The sequence below is a fragment of the Panthera pardus genome, unplaced genomic scaffold, assembly GCF_024362965.1.
Source record: "Panthera pardus isolate Hobbes unplaced genomic scaffold, ASM2436296v1 HiC_scaffold_10, whole genome shotgun sequence".
In the NCBI taxonomy this organism is placed as follows: domain Eukaryota; kingdom Metazoa; phylum Chordata; class Mammalia; order Carnivora; family Felidae; genus Panthera; species Panthera pardus.
The window spans coordinates 834,319-858,059 of NW_026526655.1; the positions used below are offsets into that span (position 1 = coordinate 834,319).

Here is a 23,741-nt window from a genome sequence, read left to right on the forward strand (position 1 = left end):
TAACTACTGTAATCAGAGAACACAGTCCTTTCCAACTGACTGAACTTTATTTTTTTTTAATTTTTATTTAAATTTTAGTTGACAAGCAGTGCAATATTTGTTTCAGGAGTAGAACCTAGTGATTCATCCCTTGCATACAACACCCAGTGCTTATTACAAGCCCTCCTTAGTACCCATCTGCCATCTAGCCCACTCCCCACCCATCTCCTTCCATCAGCCCTCAGTTTGTTCTCTATCGTTAAGAGTCTGTTGTGGTTTGTTTCCCTCTCTTCTCTTCCCCCGCTCTTCCTGTACATTCATCTGTTTTGTTTCTTAAATTCCAGATGAGTGAAATCACTTGGTATTTGTCTTTCTCTGATTGACTTATTTCACTTAGCACAATACACTCTAGCTCCATCCATGTCTTTGCAAATGGCAAAATTTCCTTCTTTTTGATGGCTGAGTAATATTCCATTGTCTACATATACCGTATCTTCTTTACCTAGTCATCAGTCGATGGACATTTGGGCTCTCTCCATAGCTTGGGTATTGTTGATAGTGCTGCTATAAACATTGGGGTACATGTGCCCCTTCCAGTCAGCATTTTTGTATCCTTTGGGCAAATACCTAGTAGTGCATTTGCTGGATTATGGGGTGAGATTTATTTTGTGTCCTACGGGATGGTCTGTCATAGTGAGTGCTCCGTGAGCACTTGGAAAGGATGCGAGGGTTTGTAAATGTCACTTAGGTCAGGTGGTCTGACGGTGCTTTTCACATCTTTGAGGTCCATACTGATTTCTGTGAATCACTGAGAGTGCGTATTGGAGCCACCCCGGTAGTCATGGATCTATTTCTCCTTGCTTTCGCTTCCTTTGTCCTGATACGTGTTCAGTGTTCACGGGTGTAAGTACATTACAGATGCTCTGCCTTTTTGATGGGTTGACACCTTTGGCATAAAAGAGCCATCCGTCTCCGGCAGTATTCCTTACTCTAGAGTTTAATCTGTTTGATATGAAGATAGCCACTCCAGCTTCTCTCGATCAGTGTTTGCCAACCTGTTCCTTTTCATTGTTTAGATGTTTGATTTCTTCATGTGGTTCAGAATTTATCTTTTAAGTAATATATGGTACAATTGGCTTTTGCTCGATGTAGACTTTTAACACATGTACAGATCTGTGTTGCCCCCGCCACAATGAGGACACTGAGCACTCCGTCATCTCAAGTACTTCCTTGTTCTGTCTTTTCAGGGTCACAGACTCCCTCCCTTCCTGAGCCCCTGGCAACTACTGATCTGTTCATCACCACAGTTTTGTCTAAGAATGAGAGAAGTGGAAGATTACGTATGAACAGTATGTGATCTTTTGAGACTGGCATCTTTCACTCAGCATCAGGCCTCCAAGATCTGTCTCAGTTGTATGATCAGCAATCATGTATTCCATGAACGGGGAAGGACATTTGGATTCCTAGGTTTTTGTGATTATAAATAGACACGCTATGAACGTTTGTGTATTTTGTGTGAACATAGTTGTTATTTCTTTAGGGTTAATAGCTAGGAATGGGATTGCTGGGTCATACTATAAGTGCACGTTTAACTTGATGAAACACTGCGAGGCTGTTTCCACAGTGGCTAAACCATTTGGCATCACCACCCAACATACGCAGGAGTTCCTATAGTTCTGTGTCCTCACCAGTCAGCACTTTTTCTCGTAGCCATTCTGATAGCTTTGTGGTGGTACCTCATCGTGGCTTTAATTTGCAATTCACCAATGGCTAATGATAATGACAGATCACCACGTTTGTTCATGTGCTTCTTTGCCTTCTGGGAATCCTTTATGGTTAAATGTCTTGTTCAGGTCTTTTGCCCATTTTGTGATTGGTTGGCTGTTTGGTCACAGTTGAGCATGGAGAGTTCTTTATGTGTTCCAGACACCACTCCTTTGTCAGACAGGACTTCTTGAAGCATGCAGCTTGTCTCCTCATTCTCTGGACCGTGTCTTTCACAGAGAAGTGTGTTTCATTCTGATGAAGACCACTGTTTCTGTCTTTCTCTGCTGGGATATGCTTTTGCTGTCTTACCTAAGAACCTTCATCTAACCCTAGGTCACAGAGATTTTCGTCCTATGTTTTCTTCTAGGAATATAATGGTTTCAGGTTTTCCATTCAGGTCTATGATTCATTCTGACCTAATCTTGTATAAGGTGTGAGGTTGAAGCTGAAGTTCATTTTTTGCACAAGAATGTCTAATTGTTCCGATACCGTGTGTTGAAAAGATAATCCTTTCTCCACTGAATTGCTTTCATACCTTTTAAAAAACTTGGCCATATATGTGTGGGTCTTCTGGATCCTGTCTTCCATTCCAGGGATGTATGTGTCAATCCCTTTGCCAATACCACAGGGTCTTAATCACTGTAGCTTTATAGTTAAGTCTTAACACTAGGTAGTGTGATTCTTCAACATTTATTCTTTTCCAAAATTGTTTTGGCTGTCTTAATTCCTTTGTCTTTTCATATAAATTTTAGGACCAGCTTATGCATAGCTACAAAACTCTTCTGAGATTTTGGTTGGAATCATGTTAAATCTATAGATCACCTTGGGGAGGACTGACATATTTACTATGTTGAGTCTCCCAGTCCATGAACATGGGATGTCCCTCCATTTCCTTAGATCTTCAGTTTCTCTCACCAGAATTTTGTGGTATTCAGCATACAAGTCCTGTACGTGTTTTGTCAGATTTATGCCTAAGTCTTTCAATTTGGGAGAAGCTATTATAAATGGTATTGTTTTTAACATTTTTGATCGGATTGCCCAACTTAAGGAGCTCTGGAATTCAGAAGTGATTATGGGGTTGCTGAACCCAGATCCCCCTCTCTGCAATCTCCCCATAGTTCCCAGTGCTCTGGGGCGACCCCTGAGTCCTCTGGCAAGAAATCTGGGGCTTTTATTGACCCCATTCTGCTACTTCCATCCTGTGAGTGCGCTCTCAAGTCTGGGCCAAGTGGTGGGTGGACAGAGAAAAAGAAAAGCAATGGAAGTTGCCCATCCTTGTGGAGTCATAGGACCTCCAGGTGGAGAGGAAGTTTCCTCCTGTCAGTTTGGACCCCTGAGGGCCCCCCCCGCCCCACCCATTGCTGCTATTGTTGGCCCTGCTTCTCGTGCCCGACCAGTGGCTACTCCTGGAGCTCTTTCTGTCCATCTGATGCTCATTTGTGGCCCGGGAGATGCTTTGAGTCCAGGCAGGGGAGGCACCAGAGGAAAAAAATGGTAAATTCACCACTGGTTCTGTGGTGCTTCGAAGCTTGGTCCTCTTCCCCGGGCCGCCTGCTACTATTTATTTTTCCGAGTCCTCAGAGAGTTACTCCACGCATTCTGTCCAGGATTTATGGCTGCATCCAGTGGGAGAAACAGGGCACAGCACGCTTACTCCATCTTACCCAAAACCAGAAACCCACTCCACTACTTTCAAATTATCTGTGTCTTTATATTTATAGTAGGTTTCTTGTAGACAGTATCTAGTCGGGTCTTGCTTTTCAATGCAGTTTTACAACATCTGCTTTTTAAGTGGTGTGTGTACCCGTGTCACGTGTTAACAGAACTAGCAGTGTGATCAAACCTGCCATCGTGCTGGTGGTTGTGACTCGTTCCATGTATTTCTTACTCCTTTTTTCTTCTTTTCCTGCCTTCTGGATTGAGTATTTTTAGGATTCCGTTTTATTTCCACCACTGTTTTATTTATTTATTTTTTTAAAGTTTATTTATTTTGAAGGGGGAGAGGCAGAGAGAGAGGGAGAGAGAGAGAATCCCAAGCAGGGTCTGCACAGGCAGAAATGTTAAAGGAAATTGCTTAGATTAAAGAAAAACGGTACCAGATGAACATCCGGATCTACACAAATGAATGAAGGGCTCTGGAAACGCTAACTATGTGGGTAAATGTACAAGCATACCTCATTTTACTGGGCTTCACTGATCCTGTGTTCTTTGCAAATTGAAGGTTTGTAGCAACCCTGCACCAAGCAGGTCCCTGGGGCCATTTTTCTAATCGCATTTGTTCACTTTATGTCTCTGTGCCACATTTTGGTAAGTTTGCAGTATTTCAAAATTTTAAACTGTGATTATATTTGTTATGGTGATCTGTGATCAGTGCTTACAACTCACTAAAAGCTCAGATGATGGTTACCATTTTTTAGCAAAGTAGGTTTTTTAAAAAATATTTTTAATGTTTATTTATTTTTGAGAGAGAGAGACAGAGCGTGAGCAGGGGAGAGACAGAGAGAGAGGGAGACACAGAATCCGAAGCAGGCTCCGGGCTCTGAGCTGTCAGCACAGAGCCTGACGTGGGGCTCGAACCCACAAACTGCGAGATCATGACCTGAGCCAAAGTCAGATGCTTAACCGACTGAACCCCCCAGGCACCCCTAGCAAAGTAGTTTTTAATCAAGGTGTGTATATTTTCTTAGATGTGATGCTATTACACACTTAACAGACTGCAGTGTAGTGTTAACATAACTTTTATAGGCACTGGGAAACCAGAAAATTCATTTGACTCCTTTTATTGCCATATCCATGTTATTATAGTGGTCTGGAACTGAACCCACAGTATCTCCAAGGTATAATTGTAAAATACTTCTCTTCTTTTTAATCTCTTTAAAGATAATTTTAACACAAAAAATAAAAGTATGTTTTGGGCTTTGTAGCATTTATAGAAATAAATGTATGACCTTAATAGCTTAAAGCAGAGTGTGCAAGCTTTTCCTGTGAAGCACCAGCTACTAGAATTTTTGGCTTTAAGAGCCATGTGACCACAGATATTCAACTCGCCAGTGTAATGCAAAAGCAGCCAGCCATAGACATACATGAATGAATGGGCATGGCTGTGTTCCAATAAAACTTTATTTTTTAAAATGGGTGTCAGGCGGGGTGCCTACGTGGCTGAGTCGCTTAAACATCTGACTCTTGGTTTCGGCTCGGGTCATGATCTTGCGGTTCATGAGTTTGAGCCCTGTGTCGGGCTCCATGCTGACCCCACAGAGCCCGCTTGGGATTCTCTCTCTTCTCCCGGACCTCTCTCCCCTTCTCTGCCCCTCCCCACCTCTTTCAAAATAAATAAATAAACTTAAAAAAAAAAACCCATTTCTTATAGATCAGATACGCCGGTGCTGAATTCTCTGTTTTTGCTGTCTGACAGGTCTTTACTTCGTGTTTGAGAGACAGTTTTTCTGTGTATACACTGCGAGGGGGACCGCCCGCTGTCTTGAGGCTGGCACTGCTTCTGATGAGAAGTCTTTACCATTCTTGTTTCTCTTTGTCCTGTGTCTGGTCTTTGTCCTCTGGCTGCATTTCAGATTTTCTCTGTTACTTGTTTTCAGCAATTTGATTATGATGTGCTTTGTGTGATTTTCTTCCCGCTTTTCTTGGATACGTGGGTTTTAATTTTCATACAACTTAGAAAATACGTGGCTATTATTTCCTCAATCTTTTTCTGTGCCCCTGCAGCCCCTCCATCTTTCTGGGCCCCACGTGTGTAGACCCTAAACTGCCTGGTGTGTGTCACACGGGTCCCTGAAGACTCGGCCTTGGTCGCAGTCTCTCTCCTTCCTGTGCTGCCTGTTGGGTCGTTTCTTCCAGTGCACGGATCTTTCCTTCTGCAGTGTCTAACCTGTGGTTAATAGGTCCAGTGTGTTTTTAATACAGAGATTTTACGTTTTGTATCTCTAGAAGTTCCTTGTATCTTCTTCTCACTGTGTCTTTTCCCCTCCACAGCCTTGAGCACACAGAGCATGTTCACATGAGATGATTAAACGTGCACATCTGCTAATTTCAGCGTCTCTGCCATCTGCTCCTGTTCATCTATTTTCCTTCTGGCTGTGGGTCATAATATTCTTTTTTTTTTCTAATTTACTTAATTAACAATTGTTTAAATGTTTATTTATTTTTGAGAGAGAAAGACAAAGCACGAGCAGGGGAGGGACAGAAAGAGAGAGGGGGATGCAGAATCCGAAGCAGGCTCCAGGCTCCGAACTGTCAGCACAGAGCCCGACGTGGGGCTCGAACTCACGAACCGAGAGATCCTGACCTGAGCCGAAGTCAGAGGCTCAACCGACTGAGCCTGTGGGTCATATATTCTTGATGCTTAGTATGCCTGGTAGTTTTTGGCTGGGCATTTTGGGGTCCTGGATTCTGTTACATTCCTTTAAGGAGTATAGGATTTGATTCTGGCATGTGGTTAAACTACTTGTGATTGGTTTGAGCCTTTCAGACTTTCTTTCAGTGTTTGTTAGGACAGGTCAGATTAGCCTTTACTCTAGCATCTATGTATCCACACCAGCAAGATGATCCCCACCGACGACCCTCCTCAGTGTTGGTCCCGGCTGTGAAGAGCTCTCTGCACCCTGGCTGTAGAGAAGCGGGTTATTCTGAGCCTTGTAGAGTTCCGAAGATTGTCTGACTCACACTTCTGGGGGCTCCTTCCCGGCCTGTGGACCTCACCCCACCTGGACTGTGCTGAGCAGAGTCGGGGTCCCCTCTGCTCATCCTCAGAGCTGCTTCTCACATCTCCTCCAACCTCCTGCTTAGTAGCCCCGTCCCTTTTGGAATTCTCCCCACAAACTGCAACCACCGAACTCGAGTCCCAGTCTCCGAGACCCCGAGACTCCGGGGAACTGCTGGAGCCTGGATCCCTTGCTGCAAGGGGCCGGGGGGGCTTCCCGCAGGCAGACTCGGGGCAGTTGTGCGGTGTACTGCCCTGCAGTCCCTCCTCGCAGGGGAACAGTCCCAGGACGTCTGTTGTCCAGAGGCCAAAAATAGTTGTTTCGTGTATCTTGTCCGGTTTTCCAGTCGTTGACGGCGAGGGAAATTCCCTTGGCCAGAAGCAGAAGAGTGGATACTGTTTTTTAAAATTACCTCCACCTTTTGGTCACCTTCCTGTTGAATCTGATTAGGATGTCAAGGCTGGCATCTTGCAACGTGACTGATGAGCGTACATTAGGGATGGAGGTGTCGGTTCTGTCCTTCCTTATTATTTGCTTGTATTTGCGTTATTCTTCCCATACCGAATGTGGTTTCTTTGCAAAATCTTTTAAAATCATTAATCTGTTTTCTGACATGAGTTTAGTTAAATACACAGATATTTAGATAATAATCTGGGCAAGGTGAGCTGTGACCCTTCACAGTGATTTTAAGCAACCAGACCGATAAGATTGCTGCCTTCCCCTCCTCCCCTCTGCACTGCAGAGCCTCACCCTGTCCTCAGGATGTGGCCCGTCCTGTGTGGCCGTCTGACCAAAGACTGATGGAGGGCATAGCATCCACCTACATCTTACTTGTGGGCAAAATGTCATTTCCTTCTTAAGTTTTTAGACTCCAAGTAAACCTGACGAGCTTGTCTTGGGCCCCCTGGGGAGCAGCTGCCCATGCCGTGCACACTGCTCTCGTCGGCACAGTGGCCGAGCAAGACCTTTGGAGGTCAGAGCAATGTCAGACGCTGACAGCCTGGATTTATTCTGTGGGTTGTAAAATCTGGTTGTTTTTTACATTGATCTACCGAGTCGTAATCAGCATTTAAAACAATGGGAAATAGAAACCAGCAAATTTCATCACATGTAGTAAAGATCAGTTTTCTTTCCAACTCCCGTCGCTCATTCCCTTGCACGGTGAGCGGTCTGGAGTCGGAAAGAAGGATGTTAAAAAGCCAAGAATCTCCTGAGCTGGAGGAGGGGCCTTGAGAGTGTGGCCGTCTTTCCCTGCATGTTACAGATGGACATGGGGACTGGAGAGGACCCCGCACGGCACGTGGGCGGCAGAGTCGGGGCCACAATGGCAGCTCTGGGGACAGGCTGGCACAGGCAGGCTGGGGAGGTGACCCTCCCCACCCCAGACCGCAGTGGAGCCGATCTGGACAGTGAGGTAAAGGGGCCGGGTGCCCGCGCTGGACCGCCGTCGCTGTGGGGCCCGGGGGCTGTGGGCACGTGCCGTTACCTGTCTCGCAGCGAGGTCCTGCGAACGGCTCTGAGCACAGGCAGGTGAAATTCCCCACGAGGTCCACACACGAGCCTCCATTCAGGCACGGGCCCGAGGCACATTCATCCACGTCTGCGGGCAGAGGAGGTGGGAGCTTGCTCGAGCCGGCCTTTGGCTCCCTGGCACCTGGTCTGGCCGGGCGGGAGCCTCTCCCTTCCCCCGGGCAGGCCACTCACCCGTCTCGCAGGCCGTGCCCGTGTAGCCGGCCTGGCACAGGCACACCGCCGAGCCGCTCTCCGCCTGGCACCGGCCGCCGTTCTCACACTCTCTGGTGTCACACGGAGACAGTGCTGCATGTGCAGAGGGGGGAAGGTGTTGGACCCCTCGCTGTGGCCGCGGGGGCGGGGGGGAGTCCCGTGGAGCCCCACTCTGCGGGCGGCTCTGGAGGGTGTTGGCTGTGGGGGGCCTGGCCCGGACGGTCCCCACCCATCGGCCTCGAGCTCGTCCCCGCCGGGGTTGTGGCAGCAGATCTGGGGTGGAAGGGGGCTGTGCGCGCTGGTGGGGGGCGCAGGGGTGAGTGGGCCCAGGTTCCACCCTCCCTGTGGTTCTTCTTCTCAGTTGCCAGCACAGAGTGGGATCCTGGGGCACTGGCTGGAGGGATTCCTCTGGGCCAGAGCCTTGAAGGGGTGCAGCGGGCAGGGGTGCAGGAGGAGAATGGCCCTTAGGGGAAGGGGCGAGGGGGGGAGGAGGCATGTCTTGCCGCAGGGCTGGGCGCAGAGGCTGTCAGCCCCCACCAGGTGGGGGTGAGCTGAGGTGGTGCCTGTGCCTGGCCACCTCCACCCAGCGTGCTGGCCTCTCAGACTCCCTGGTGGCTGCTGGCCCCTGAGCGCCAGTGGCTGAGCCGGGGGTGGGGGGACACTGCCTTCCCTCAGCCATGACACATGTCCTGATGACAGCTCATTCCCCAAATGACTCAGTGTGGGCGCCAAATGCATCGGGAGCACGTGGCCCTCCCGGGCCTCGTGGGGGACAGTGGGAGGAAGGAGACGGCGGTGTGGAGGGGCTCTGCTGGCTGACGGCACCAGGTGACCCCCGTCTCCCGGACCCTGACTCCACCAGAGAGCAGGGCTGGGCACCCGTGGGGAGGGGAGGCTCATGGTGAACAGCGCAGGTGTCCCTGTCTGGACGCTGCTGGGTGTCCCTGCTGTCGTGTGCCCTGGTGGCTGAGGTGGGTCCTGAGACCAGCGAGCGTCGGTGGGGACATGGGACTCGTCGGTGTCACTGTCTTGGCCGTGAGGAATCTGAGGCACGGGGCCACCGGCTCCAGCCCCAGACCCTCCGAGGGGCCTCCCTGGGCCCAGACACGTGTATGTGCACTGGAGTCACAGACCTTGAAACATTCCTTGTGGCTATAAGTCTCCCTGAAAAATGGTTCTTCTAAGATCGAAGCTTCTTGTACAGTTGCTATTTGTACACACTTGATTTAACGACGTGTTATGTGTCTCTAAATCACGGTTGAACATCAGTAAGTGTCTTTAGGGGAATGGGTGTGTGGCCCAGCCCAGGGGCGTTAGGGATCACGGTGCTTTGATCTTAAGAGGCTCTTTTTCTTGGGCTCCCCTAGCAGCTTCCCACAGTGAGACTGGGGGTGGAAGTGGGGGCCCCCCTTCCGGCACCGGGTAGGCAAAGGGCCAGGGTGAAGGGACCCCAGAGAGGTGCTAGAGGAAGGGCAGGGGGTGGTGTTTGGAAGGAGGGAGGCAGGTGGGGTGCAGCAACAAGGAGGTCTCAAGAAGGACCCCGACCCTCGCCTGTGAGACCTGGGGGCCTCCCCTTCTGTTGGGGGCTGTTGGGGTTTGGGGTCCTGGGGGTACAGAGAGGAAGAGGGTGGGGGGTTGTGCCCTTCTGCACCCCACAGATGGCCTGTCCGACCTCAGGAGCCCCCACATTCCCCCCAAGCCAGTCCAGAGCTGAGAGGGAAGTGATGGCCCGTAGCACCTGGGGCGGCCCTCGTGCAGGCCCTGTGGCCCGGCTGGAACCGGGCACCGACCGCTCCAATGTGTCATCCCTGGTGTCCGCACCAGGGCCCAGGAGGCGCTCTGGATTCGCCTCTCGAGTCTCCCCTCCTGCCCCCACGAGCCTCGGGGCTGCCCGAGTCTACCGCCGAGCCCTCCGTGGATGCGGACCCGGTGCCCCCACCGGGCTGACCACGTGTCCCTGGCCGGGCAGGACCACTCGGGGTGCCCTGCAGCCGCTGGCGTTCCTCTCACCTGTCTCACAGGTGGGCCCCCCGAAGCCGGCTGGGCATCGGCAGCTGAAGCTGTTGATGCCGTGTGTGCAGGTCCCGCCGTTCTGACATGGATGGGAAGCACATTCGTTAACATCTGAAAAACAGGGCCGGCTGGGGCCTCAGTGGACGAAGCCGGGTTGGGGAGACTCTGCCCGGACACCCTCCCGGCCTCGCTTCAGGGGGGGTCGGCTCAGACGGGGCAGCCGTAGCCCCGCCTGCCATGCTCTCTGTCGGGGAGCCTCTGTGTGCCCCCCCTCCATCGCCCACACTGTGGGGACAGACACCCTGACCTTGGGCTCTTGGGGCCCCTGGCTGTGCTGCAGTGCACACTCACCCAGGTGACACCGCCTCCCGGTGAAGCCTGAGAGGCAGGAGCAGCTGTAGGAGGGGTTGCCCGTGATGCAGTCGTCAATGCACTTGCCGCCGTTGAGGCAGGGACGCAGGGCCAGGCACACGGAGGCTGTGGACACAGGAGGGAGCCGAGCCGTCCCTTCCCTCCCCTGACCCAAAGGGCCCGTCTCTGAAGGATCGCCGGTGGTCTGCTGGCCACCCAGCATCCACGATTCACTTCCCAGGTCTCCCAGGGTGCCCAGTGCACCTGCCGTGTGTCCTGCTGACATTTAGATTCCTACGCCGTGACTCTGGCTTTCCCTGGAGGCCACGCTTTCCCAGAATCCTTTAAACCCACAGCACTTCCTACCTCTTTAATGCATCAACTTGTCTGAGGAACTAACAAGGTTCAAGACCCAAGGGTGCCTAGCGACACAGGAAGGTGTGCGGGCATGAGTGAGCCCGATGAGAAGGACGTCTGCAGGTGTGGACGAGGGGGACCCACCCCTGTGGGAGCCAGAGGCGGTGGGCGGGGGTCCCTCGGGCCTTTCTGAGGGGATGCAGTCTGCTCCCAGGGGCGCCCGTGATAGTTACGGAAACGCACGCCCAGCTGCCCTCCGGGTCTCCCCGCGTGAAACAGGAGGGCCACACTCAGGGTTGTTGAAGTCAGGGTTTCTCACATCATGGCCTCCTGGCCAGGGGGTCTCCAGCGGTCCCCGAGGGCCACCCAACCCCATGCCTGGGCCTCGCAGGACGCGCAGCCCACAGAGCTCAGCTCAGGGGGCCGTACCCCTCTGGAGAAGTAGGGCCACTGAAATCTGCGATGAAGAAGCACAGCTTGGCAGGTAACTAGAGCACCCCCAGGTCTCGGATCTCCCGTTACTAGGAGGGCCCCGGGAGATCTGGCGTGGTATGAAGGACAGCAAGCGGGGGACACTCCCGGAAGGACCTCGTGGCCCAGAACACCATCAGAGCTAAGGGTATCTTTCGGACGGCCCCCGCCCCTCACCCGTACCCCTCCTCCGTTCACTCGGTCACACTGTCACTCTGCCGGCCGTTGTGTGGCGGCTGTGTCCACCAGCCGTTTCTGGACCGGCCTTCCTCAGGAGTGAGCCTTCCAACGGTGGAGGCGCTGCCTCTCGCGTGTGAACTGACCCTCCCGTCCCGGCACGGCCCGTGTGTAGGCAGCCCGGACTGACACGCACGGGCTCCCTCTCCTGGGCCTGCAGCGTGGCCGCGGGGAAGCAAGGGGGCTCCCGTGGGCCTCTGTGCACACTAGTTCGGAAGGCCCAGCCCTGCCTCCTCCGTCTACTCCCCCAGGAGCCTGGGATCGTGGAGGGAAGCACGTCACCGTGGGAAAAGGATCCCCGAGGGACTGGCCAGACCCTCTTCTGAAGATCATTTCTCAGGGTCACAGCCTGCAGCCTTTGTGGGGAGCATGGGCCTGGCCACACCTAGACACACGCCTGCTCTCACACCTGCTCCCACACTCGCGTCCACGCCGCACCGCTCACGGCAGCCCACACCTGCACCCATACTTCGATCCCTAACCACAGCCTAAGCCCCTGGCTACTGGCGGGTGACAAGCAACAGACCTCCCTGCCATCAGAGACGCAGCGGTGTCCCCACCCCTGAAACACCACCGCCCAGAGCCCAGATGGGCAGAGTAGGCCGCGGGCTTGGCCGGGCCCGCCCTGGGGCTGCAGGAGGGCTTGCGTTCTTGGGTGCCCCGCTTGCCACTTTGGGGAAGGGGCAAAATTATTGGCTCCTGGGCTCCCTGGCCTGTGGGTTCCCCATCCTCTGGGCTCAGGCTCTGGCTGGGGCCTATTTGGTGCTCCGGTGAGTGGGTGGGCTCGGCTTCCCCAGGCATCTCTCACCGGGGCACCATCCTCAGGCCTTGGTGAGTCTTCCTGCCCGCCGGGGCGCACACCCGCCCTCCCCGGCTCCTGCCCCTGTCCCTGCAGAGTGCGCGCCTGTTGCCTTGGAAGGTCTGGGTGGGATCCACCCGCGCTGGGTTCGCTCGCCGAGCTATGGGGTTGGGAGAAGTGGGAAGAGGGTCCTCTCTGTGGCCTCAGTCTCCTTGTGGGTGGGAGGTGAGTCCGCGAAGGCGGTCCCCACGTGGGCGTCATTGTGGCCTCAGCCTTTGCAGGCCTGTGGTTAGTCCTCCCCTCAGAGTGGCCACATCAATCGTTTACACACCCTCTCCATTTCTAAGCACGTTCCAGGAAAGTCTGCACCTCGGCCGGCACCACACAGGGGAAGGGGCTGGGACAAATCCTTCCTTGGCCAGTCCCGACTGTCTGCCCTAAGGTGGACCCTACCCGCCACCCCGCCCCGTCTGATGCGTGGTCATTGCCTGAAGGCCCCCTGGGTGTCGGGGAGATCCCTCTGGTCAGGCAGATGCGGGGGGTGTGAAACAGGCAGCAAATCCCACCAAGCATCAAGTCCTTGGCAAACATGGGGAGATGAGTGAAAAGGGTGCCTGCCTTCCAGGCGATCCTGGGGACAGGTGCCCCTCCCCAGCCCAGGACACAGGCTGGGGGAGAATGAGGGGAGAGTGCCAGCTCCTGGACCCAGGACGGGCCACCCCGGCTTCTCCGTGGTCTCCAGCATATTCCCCCATGCGGCGCCCAGAGCAGGGATAGGAAAGCCTCCCCAGGAAAAGATGGGGCTCAAGGGGCGAGCCGGTACCAGCCCAGGTTCCTGGCTGGGGGAAGGGGTGGGCAAAGCCATGCCCTCCGGCAGCCTGCTTGTCCCCAGCGTCCAGCACCCCCTTCATCCGGCCTCGTCCTCCCTGCCCCCTCTCCCATCCTGCCCTTCCCCCGTCAAGCATCCAGCCCCCTTCTTCTTGCCCCCTCCTCCCTGTCCCCAGCATCCCAATCCCTTCCTCCCTGCTCCGGTCCCCTCCTGTCACCCCCCACCGACTCCCTGAGCCACCCCAGCCCCCACAGCCCTGAGCCGCTGTTTCCATCCTCTTACTTGTATGGCCGCAGCCCCCCACGCGCACCTGGGCATCATCGATTCTGAACGCCCAGCGCCCGGGCACGCCCACGTTGGTGGTGGTCTCCACCTCGACCATGTCCGCGGTGCGCGAGCCGGGGATGCTGAAGTAGCGCCGCCCGTCACCCGCATTGAAGCCAGCCTGGGGTGGGGAGAGTGGGGGGCAGGCGCCAGTTGGGTCCCCAGGTCCCCCTGAAGCTCCTGAGACCCACGTAACGCCTCCCCCCCGCCCCCCCAGTGGCCAGGGTCAAAGAAATCACGTGGAAGGCAGCTTTGTAACCCTGGAGCTTTACAGGTTTAGGGGTACCCCTACCGCCCCCCATGTCGTCCTTGTCCCGATCAGCAACCTCCCAGCCAGATCCTGACCCCAGCCGCCAGTCCCTCCAGCCACCAACCTTGAGCACTGGCGTGCTCCCCACACACACACCTGCGGGGCTCACTCCCTTGGAGTCTCAGCTCCCATAAGGACCAGGGGCCAGGGGCAAGTGTGAGCTCAGGAGAAAGTAGGTGGCCCGGGAGGAGGTGGGGGCCTTCACACAGTGCAGGAGCACTGGCTGGCCTTGGGGACTTGCACTTGACCACGCCCTCCACACTTAAGACTTCCTGCTGGCCACAGTTCTGTGGGCCACGGGCCAGCCCCTAGGACAGTCAGTGCACGGAGGACCACTGGCCTCTTCACGGTACTGGCTGTGTGCAGGGAGGGTCTGCCAGCCTTGTCAGCTGTGACAGGCGTGGCGGTGGGGAGCCGGGCCCCTACCTGGGCCGCGATCCCTCCCAGGCCAGTGGTGTCACCCCCGCTGCTGGCGTGTGTGCCTGTGGTCCACGTGATGGACTCGTAGTTGAAGATGGTGAAGGAGAACTTGCCGTCAGTGATGAGCACGGTCTGGAACGTGTTGACCTGCCGAGGAGGGAGGTCTGAACAGGGCTCTGCACCCCAGTGTCCACGCCGCAAGGCCCTGCCCCCCTCCGGCATCCCTTCGCGCACTGTCATCATCCACCGGCTGTGTTCCCGACTAGGTGGTCAGCCATCTGCCGTCAAGCTGATGGCCTCGTCCCCATCCTCCACCGTGTCCCCAGCATCTGAGGCCCCGGCACGGCCCAGACCCCCAACATCTGTCGCCTGGTGAGCGAGACACACCGAGGGGTCATGAGGGCCCACGGACGCCAGGAGCAGACGCTGTGCCCTGTGGTGGCTGGGGCACAAGGGTGAGCGTTGACTGGGCCAGATCCGCACCACTGCCTTGTGTGAAACAAAAAAACGTAAAGGGGGGGGGGGGCGGGAGGGAGATAAAAAAAGGAAACAAGAAAAAGTGGTCTTAGTAATTCTTGTTTTCCATGGAATTCTCTTCCATGAAACTGATTGAGCAGCATGTGTAGGAGACGTTATTTCAGATCGGGCAGGGAGGGGGGCTGTTTAAAAAGTGATCTTGGGACTAGTAGGAAACTCTCTGAAAGAGGATAAAATTAGAGCTTTACATCTTTACATCACTTTAATAAAGCCCACGTCAAGTAAGGTTATGGATGGAACCATCAAAGCCCTAGAGGAAAATATGGGCACTCGAGTCTGCAGAGCTGCGTCGGGGAAGGACTTGAAGCATAACGTTTGTCGACCGTGAAAACCAGAAAGGAGATTTATATGTTTGACTACAGAAACTTCTGTGTATAAAGAGTGCCGTAAAATCACACTGAATAGCAAACGGCAAAGTGGAAGATGTTTCTACAACATAGGTGGCCGGCGAAACTGTGGGTGTCTTTAATTCAAGCACAACTTGTACGGGCCAGTAAGAAAAAGACGAGAAAGGTGACCGAATTGGCAAGGGTCGCGTGAGCAGATGCGTTACAGCAGAGCGCGACCGCCCGGTCACACTGAACAGATTCGCCAGCCCTGGACGCCAAAGGCCTGGGAGGAAAAGGAAAAGGCCTTCCCCGTTTGCCCGTGACGCTGGCGAGGGAGGGGAGCCACGGGCGTCCTGCTGGGCCCAGGGAGACCGCGTGGCCACACGTGGCTCACTCGCATGTCTGAGGCCACGAGTCTGAGAGGCGCGTCAGAGCTCTGCGGGCAGCGGCCTCCCTGCTGGAGCCTCGTGCCGGGAGACGGTCCCCGATCTAGCGGGGCCGCGCGGTGCCCGCCTCGGGGCACAGGTGCCGCCCGACACGGTGGGGCCTCATATGGTCCATCTTCTTACTTCTGTAAGAATGAGCAAGAGGGAGACCGAGTGCTCCCCTTCGGGATGGCAGACCCGGGGCTAATACGAGCAGGACGCCGCGGCCACGAAGGCGGGAAAGCCGAGGGGGGACGGAGGGCGAGACTAGGGCCAGCAAGGCCAGCGGCGGGGCTTCGCGAGCTGCTGAGGCCCGGCGTGCGAGGAGAGCGAGGCCGGGCGTGGGGCTTACGTCCCTTCCTCCCTTCCTGTCACTCGGCCTGTTCCCAGAGGAGGGCTTTCCGGGTCCGCCAGCGCCCGGCCCCGCTCCCAGCCCCAACTCAGAACTCTGAGCCCTTATAAGAATTCTTGTGTTGCCCAGACATTCGCACCCCTGGGCCCGGACACCGGAGAGCAGTAAGGTTTCCTCTGGCAACACAGGAGGGGCTCAGGAAACAGAGGGCACGGGTGACATCACGGTTTCCGCGATGCCGTGGGGAAGGCGGACGCTGTTGAGCGAACAAAACCACAAAACGGCGTGTTCTCCGTGGCTCTATTTATTTCTTCAAGTGGGTGTCAGTATACAATAGGAAGTGTTTACTGGGAGTTACCTCTTGGTGGTGGAATCTCTGGTTCTTTTTTTCTTTTTGTTGCACAGATGTTTTTCTTACAAATTGGTGATAAGAAAAAACAAGTAAAACGTAGCGAAAGATGAGTGGGCTCTGCATGAATGAAGTTCACCAGCGTGAACGCTCATCCGTAGTAATATTTACAGAAAAAGCCCATCTTTCCCTGTTGACTGTCCTCCTTTTAGGAAGTGAGCGCCGCAGTCGCTCAGCGGCTGCCTCGCTCCGGGGCGTGCTCGGTCCCCCCCGCTGCTGGAGAACTCTGCCAGCGCTCTCCACCTGCGCTGTGTTCCGAGCCGCCGCTACTGGGGACCCCGCACCGCCATGCCGAGTGAAGACCTCACCTGTTCCCACCCTCTGCCCACCCACTCGTGTGTGTGTGTGTGTGTGTGTGTGTGTGTGACGGGAAACCAGGCCCTGCCCTTGACTGCTGTGCCCGTGCCTGTCCCCTGCGGTCCACTGTGCAGACACATCTATCCCTCGGGGCTGCTCTGAGCCTTCCCGTCCCTCGAGCCACGGAGCCTCCTGTGGCTAAGCTGCCACCTTCTGCCTGGCACAGCAGTCCCACGGGCTGTGCTGGCTGAGTGCTTCTCGGCCCTTGGCGTCTAGAATGTGCCGCATAGGAGACACGGGTCCCCAGTGCCTTCATCGTTTGGCGTTATCGCAGAATAAAGGATAAAACAGAATAAACTTCCTGCATAACCTGTTGAGTTTCAAACCATTCCAAGAGGAGACTCTTCTAACACATGATCGGTATCTCCCTAGCGTGTGAACTCCTGTATCGGGTCATTTGGCATTTTCCTAGAGGCAGATGGGTTCCAGGGGGGTGGGGGCTGGGGAAGGTCAGGGCTCTGCCCTCCTCCAACCTGACTCTGCGACCCTGGGAGAGTAACTTCCATCCCTGAGCCCAGTTTTCCCCTCTCGGCCGTGCACCAGTGATTATGTCTGACCCACCTCAGCAAGGCAGGGTCCCTGGAGGGAGAGCCTGGACCCCAGACCGACGTCCTCCCTCCCCCAGGACAAAAAACTCACGGGGGAAGAGGAGCTGCCTCCAAAGAAGGTCACACGGTGCCAGGTGGCTATGAAGACCCAGGTGGCGGAGAAGTCCTGGAGCTCGGGGAAGTAGCGCCTGACATCCTCTGTGGCTCTGCGCAGCGTGGCAGGGTCAGTGGCCTCCCTGTAGTACACGTCACCTGCACGCCGATTGTCCACGTCTGCCCAGAAGGCTGCCACCACGCAGCGGTCCTTGGCGATGGGGAAGGCCGCGGGGGTGAACTGAGAGACCTCCTTCAGGAAGGAGACGACTCCGTTATTGTTCACCTGTCAGGAAGCCAGACGGGGGGCCAGTGGGCACCTGGGGACAGGTGGGCGGGCCCGGCGGCCTCCCCTGCCTCACCCGCCACGCGCCCTCCAAGGGGGAGCCGGCCTTGAACCGGGCAACCCTAGGACGGCCTGACAGTTCCTGGTCCCTGATATGGGACCCCTTGGCCTGTCCCATCCCCTTGCGGACAGGCTGCGCGCTCAGGCACAGGCTCTGACCTGTTTGCTCTACCTGATGTGCCGCACGGCGCCCAGACCTGGGCTGCTGCTGTGGGGTCAGGGAGCTCCCACTGTGGGCCCTGGCCTTGGGCAATTGGGGCGCTCAGGGTCCTGGGTCCCACTCTAACCAGGCACCTTGGGAGGCGCAGTAGGCTGCCAGCCTTGGATCCAGGTCCGGACAGGTGAGCTGGAGCCGTGTGAGGTGGGCTGAGGGGAGGCCGGAAAGGCCTGGATGTCTGGTTGGTGGGGAGGGTCTGTGCTCAGGACTCCAGACAGTAGGGAGCTGCAGAAGGCTCCTGAGCAGAAGGGGGGGTGGGGGGCAGCAGGCAGCGTCTGTGCGGTAAGACGCAACTGGTCCCAGTGCAGTTAGCCGTGCAACCAGGAGGCAGTTCAGCCTTCACCTCTCTGTGCCCTGGGTTTTCACCTGTGACATGGGGATAACACTAGCTATTGCCTCCGGGATGCTGGCAGCCTGGAACGAGTTAGTGAGCACAGAGCTGGGCCCTAGACTGTCAGGATTTGCTCCTGGGAGGATCGTGGTCAGAACTATGCTTTCAGAAAAGACTCTGGACTTGCCCTTTAGGTGAGGGTGGCCCGGTAACCCAGAGAAGCACAGCTCTCTTCTTAAAGGCACCGAGAGCGATCGAGCAAGTGAAGTATTTCAGGGCTTGGATTCCAAATTGAGGACAGGGAGGGACCGAAGGTGAGCCCGGCTCTCAGAGCTCCTTCCCGCCCAAGTGAGTGCACCTGCACACTGAGGAGCAGTGGCTGCAAACAAGACCTAAAGTTTTGCAGCCTCGTGGAAGAACAGAGAGAGAGACGTCAAAGCTCGGCGCTCACTCGGGGCTGGGGGTAAGCCCCCACACTAAGCTGGGTGAACTTGAAGTACACAGTCCTCATGCGGCCTCACGCTCTGCCGTCCCCTCACCCAAGCGATCCAGGGCCCCTCGAACTGGGACTCAGATCAAGGCTCGGATTCTCGGTTCCCAATGGATAGCATCCTGAGGTTCCAGAAGCAAAGAAAACCCTCTCTGGTGGAAGCTGGCATCACCTTAGGCCTCAAGCTATTCCTGTAAATAATTGTTCAAGTACAAAACCCAGGTCACAAAGATAATTGGACACATAAGGAAACAAGGTACCACTCACAAGAATCAGCAGAAATGTAAGAAACATCGGATATCAGAATTATCAGACCAGAGACTATAAAATGACTAAGTTTACTGTGTTCCAAGTGCAAGCTTTAAGTTTCTTCAAGAGAATGGCCAAAACAATCTTGAAAAAAGAACGAAGTTGGAGGACTTATACTTTCTGCTTTCAAAATGGACTGCAAAGCTGTAGCAGTCAAAACAGTGAGGTCTTGGCTTAAAGACAGAAATATAGACAAATAGAAGAGAATAGGGAGCCCAGAAATAAGCCCTCACATATATGGGCAAATGATTTTCATCAAGGGGGGGCAACAGAAAGGGCAGTCTTTTCAACAAATGGAGCTGGGACTATTGGACGTCCACATGCAAAAGAACAAAGTTGGACTCTTACCTCACCCCAGATACAAAAATTAACTTAAAATGGATCAAAGACCTAACCGTGAGGGCTAAACATATAAAGGTCAGAAGAAAACATAGGATAAAAGCATCACAGCATTGGCTTTGGTAATGATTTCTTGGATATGACACCAAAGGCACCGGCCACAAAAGAAAAAAAAACAGACAAACTGGAGTTCATCAAAATTAAAAATATTTGTTTCTATCAGCAGAATGAAAAAGCAACCCACAGAATGGGAGAAAATATTTGCAAATCATGTATCTAATAAGGGCTTAATATCTTAAACATATAGAGAGCTCCTACAACTCAGTAACAACAACAAATACAAACAACCTGATTAAAAAATGGGCATAAGACTTCAATAAACATGTCTCCAGAGAGGATCTACCAATGGCCAATAATCCCATGAAAAGATGCTCAACATAACCATCGTTAGGGAAATGCAAACCTAAGCCACAATGAGCTAACACCTCACACCCATTAGCATGGTTCCCATCAAAAAACCTAGAAAAGAACAAGTGTGGTCAGGGACACGGAAAAGCTGGAACCCTTGTGCACTGCTGACAGAAATGTAAAATGGCACAGTCGCTGTGGAGAACAGTTGGCAGTTTCTCAAAAAATTGCAAATAGATATACCATATGATCCGGAAATTCTACTTCTGGGTATATATCTGTATTAGTCGGCTGTGGCTGCCATAACAAAATACCAGACTGAGTGGCTTGAACGACAGAAATTTGTTTTCTTGTAGTTCTGGAGCTAGACATCCGAGATGAAGGTGTCGTCAGAATTGGTTTCTAGTGAGGCTCCTCTTCCTGGCTCGTAGATGGCTCCCTCCTTACTGTGTCTCCACACTGCCTTTCCTCTGTGTGCACACGAGAAGGGAGAGAGCTCTCTGGTGTCTGTCCCTCTTATTATCAGATTGGGACCCTACCCATACAACCTCAATTTACCTTCCTGAAGGCTCTATCTCCAAGTACAATCACCTTGGGGGGTAAGAATTCAACATAAGAATTTTGGGTGGGACACAATTCATCCACAATGATACTCAAAAATAATTGAAAGCAGGGTCTTCAGGAGATCTTTGTACACCCGTGTTCATAGCAGCATTCTGCACGACAGCCCAAAGGTGGAAGCAACCCAAGGTTCACCAATGCATGGATGAATAAGCCAATGTGGTCCATCCATACGATGGAATATGATTCAGTCTTAAAAAGGAAGGAAATTCTGACATGTGCTACAAAATGGATGAACTTTGAGGACCTTATGCTCAATGAAATAAGCCAGTCACAAAGAGACAAATGCTATGATTTCACTTATATGAGGGATCTAGAGTAGTCACATTCATAGAAAATAGAATGGGGCTGTCGAGGGGCTGGAGGAGATGGGGGTGGGGGCGTGTCTAGTGGAGACAGAATTTCAGTTTTATAAAATGAAAAGAGTCTGGAGGTGAAGGTAGTGATGACTGAACAACATGTCCTTAATACCACTGAACTGTACACTTAAAAATGGTCAAGATGTAGGGGCACCTGGGTGGCTCAGTCAGTTAAGCATCCAACTTCAGCTCAGGTCATGATCTTGCAGTCCATGAGTTCGAGCCCCGCGTCAGGCTCTGTGCTGACAGCTCAGAGCCTGGAGCCTGTTTCAGATTCTGTGTCTCCATCTTTCTCTTTCCTCCCCTGCTCATGCTCTGTCTCTCTCTTCTCAAAAATAAATAAATGTTAAAAAAAAGGTCAAGATGCTAAGTTTTATATTATGTGTATTGTCCACAATATAAAAAATTGACTAAAGCAAAGTCTGGGACAAAAAAAATAATCAGGAATGGAAATTCTCTTTTTAATAAACCATTTTATTTTATTTTATTTTATTTTATTTATTTTTTTTTAATTTTTTTTAACGTTTATTTATTTTTGAGACAGAGAGAGACAGAGTGTGAACAGGGGAGGGGCAGAGAGAGGGGGAGACACAGAATCTGAAACAGGCTCCAGGCTCTGAGCTGTCAGCACAGAGCCTGACGCGGGGCTCGAACTCACAGACTGTGAGATCATGACCTGAGCTGAAGTCGGACGCTTAACCGACTGAGCCACCCAGGCGCCCCTTTAATAAACCATTTTAAAGAACTAAATAGAAATTCTAGGTCTAAAACTAAGTAAATAACAAATTAAGAACTAAGTAGATAATTTAAAAGCAGATTTAAATAGATAATTTAAGAGCACAATTAAAGGAAGAATTAGTGAGCTGGACCTAGAAGACAGGTCAGAAGAAACCATCTGGAATTTAGAACAGAGACAAAGACATGGAGAGTAGAGAAAAGAAAAGAAAAGAAAATTTATGTGAAGCAGGAGGATGGTCAAATACAGGTATGGTTTGGAGCACCAGAGGGTAAGGAGGTATAAAGGCAATGGCTGAGAATTTCCAGAACTGATGAAAGACATCAGGCCACATATTCAATAATCCCAGTGATTCCCTAGCTGGAAGAATTAAAATATAGCAACAACAAATGACTGCTGTAAATGCACATCAATGATAAGGAGACAGTTATAAAAGGAGAAATATATGAATTATCATCAAGGGTCTTTCCCGTAGAGTGGCAGCTGATTTCTCATAAGCAACAATAGGGACTAGAAAATGGTGGGATTGTGTCTTGAATACGCTGGAAGAAAATAATCTGCTTGCAGTTTTATACCCAGATAAAATATCCTTCATTACTGAAGGCAAAAGAAAGATAATTGAAATAAATAAATAATAAATAAGTAGGAACTAAATAGCAGACCCACATAAACAAAGCCAAGTCAAAGGGAAATGTAAAGTCAGAGATGCAAGGAGGGGAAAAGGGCAAAGAAGGTGAAAGAAGGTGCTATGAACTGAATGTATCTTCCCCAAATTCTTATGTTGAAACCTGGCCCCCACTGTGATGGTGTTAGGAGGTGAGGCCTGTTGGAGGAGACTAGGTATGAGGGTGGATCCCCCATGAAGGAGATTAGTGTCCTTATAAAAGAGACCCCAAAGAGCTGTCTCTGTTTTTCTGACATGTGAGGACACGATGAGAAGATGCTATTAACCAGGAAGTGGGTCCTCACCAGACACTAAATCTTCCAGCCCCTTGATCTTGACTTCTCAGCCTTCAGAACTGTGAGAAATAGTGTTTGTTGTTTAAACTACCCAGTCTAGGGGCGCCTGGGGGGCTCAGTCAGTTAAGTGTCCGACTTCAGCTCAGGTCATGATTTCACTGTCTGCAGGTTCAAGCCTCGGGTCGGGCTTTGTGCTGACGGCTCGGAGCCTGGAGCCTGCTTCAGATTCTGTATCTCCCTCTCTCTCTGTCTCTCCCCCTCCTCATGCTCTAGCTCTCTCTCACAAAAAGACATTAAAAAAAATTTAAACTGCCCAGTCTGTGGGCAGCCAGAACAGATTAAATCATAGCAGCCAGAACAGATTAATCATATGTCATAATATGACATCATATATCATATCATAATCATATATCATATCACCATATATCATATCATATATCACAATCACTGTTTCTATTCATAATCATATATCATGATATTCATAATCATATATCATATCACCATATATCATATCATATCATAATCATATCATAATATGATAACAGATTTATCATAGCAGCCAGAACAGATTAAACCAGAAGGCATGAGAATAAATCTAAATGAACATTGACCATATAAAGAAATAATATAAATAAAGCTTTGTGTAGTTGTGTGAAAAAAAAATCTGTAGAATTAAGATTAATGATAATAGCTTATAAATTGGGAGAATACATAAGTGTTTGAAGGTCACTGTATTTTCCAGAAGGGTAAAGGCATTCACTTATTAGTGAATATTGGTAAGTAAAAATGAATATGGATAATCACCAAAAGAATAGAAACAGTGTATATCATCCTAACCGAGAGAGGGGATGTGACTGAATGATTAAAATACTTGATGTATAAGATGGCAAGAAAGGAGAGAGAAGGAAATATAAAGCAAGTGGGACAGACAGCACAGAAGATCTTAGATTGAACCCAGCTCCATCAGTAACAGTTTAAATAAAAATGAATTAGATGTTCCGGTTAAAATACATACTATCCAAATGCTAACCAAAGGAAACCTGGTGTAGACCATAAGGCAAAAAGTATAGCTAGAAACCAAAAGGGCCACTTCTTGATAATAAAGGAAGATATAACAAGTTTGCATTTTTACATGCCTAATAACAACGTTAGTTATCACATAAGTGAAAAACTGACAAAAGGAAATAGGTCAATTCATAACCACTGTGGAACATTTCAACATACATTCCTTAGCAAAATGGACTAGGCAGACAAAATTATCTGGCAGAATACGGA

At 52.0% G+C, this 23,741-nt stretch overlaps 1 protein-coding gene across 11 annotated transcripts in view; it reads right to left on the reverse strand.

Annotated features, from left to right (window-relative positions):
* Nucleotides 1-23,741, reverse strand: part of SNED1 (sushi, nidogen and EGF like domains 1) — a 91,774-nt gene that overhangs the window by 49,462 nt on the left and 18,571 nt on the right. For 10 of the 11 annotated variants that reach the window (XR_008422266.1, XR_008422262.1, XR_008422274.1 and 7 more), the window contains exons 2-8: nucleotides 17,349-17,636; nucleotides 14,307-14,447; nucleotides 13,529-13,691; nucleotides 10,554-10,679; nucleotides 10,200-10,313; nucleotides 8,169-8,282; nucleotides 7,951-8,064 (exon numbers count right to left, since the gene is read on the reverse strand). Coding sequence is in view for 6 of the 11 variants with exons in the window: in XM_019445312.2 (XP_019300857.2) it covers nucleotides 7,951-8,064; nucleotides 8,169-8,282; nucleotides 10,200-10,313; nucleotides 10,554-10,679; nucleotides 13,529-13,691; nucleotides 14,307-14,447; nucleotides 17,349-17,636 (1,060 nt within the window). In the remaining 5 variants the exon portion in view is untranslated. The remainder of the gene's footprint in view (nucleotides 1-7,950; nucleotides 8,065-8,168; nucleotides 8,283-10,199; nucleotides 10,314-10,553; nucleotides 10,680-13,528; nucleotides 13,692-14,306; nucleotides 14,448-17,348; nucleotides 17,637-23,741) is intronic. The other variant, XR_008422267.1, reaches the window with a different exon arrangement.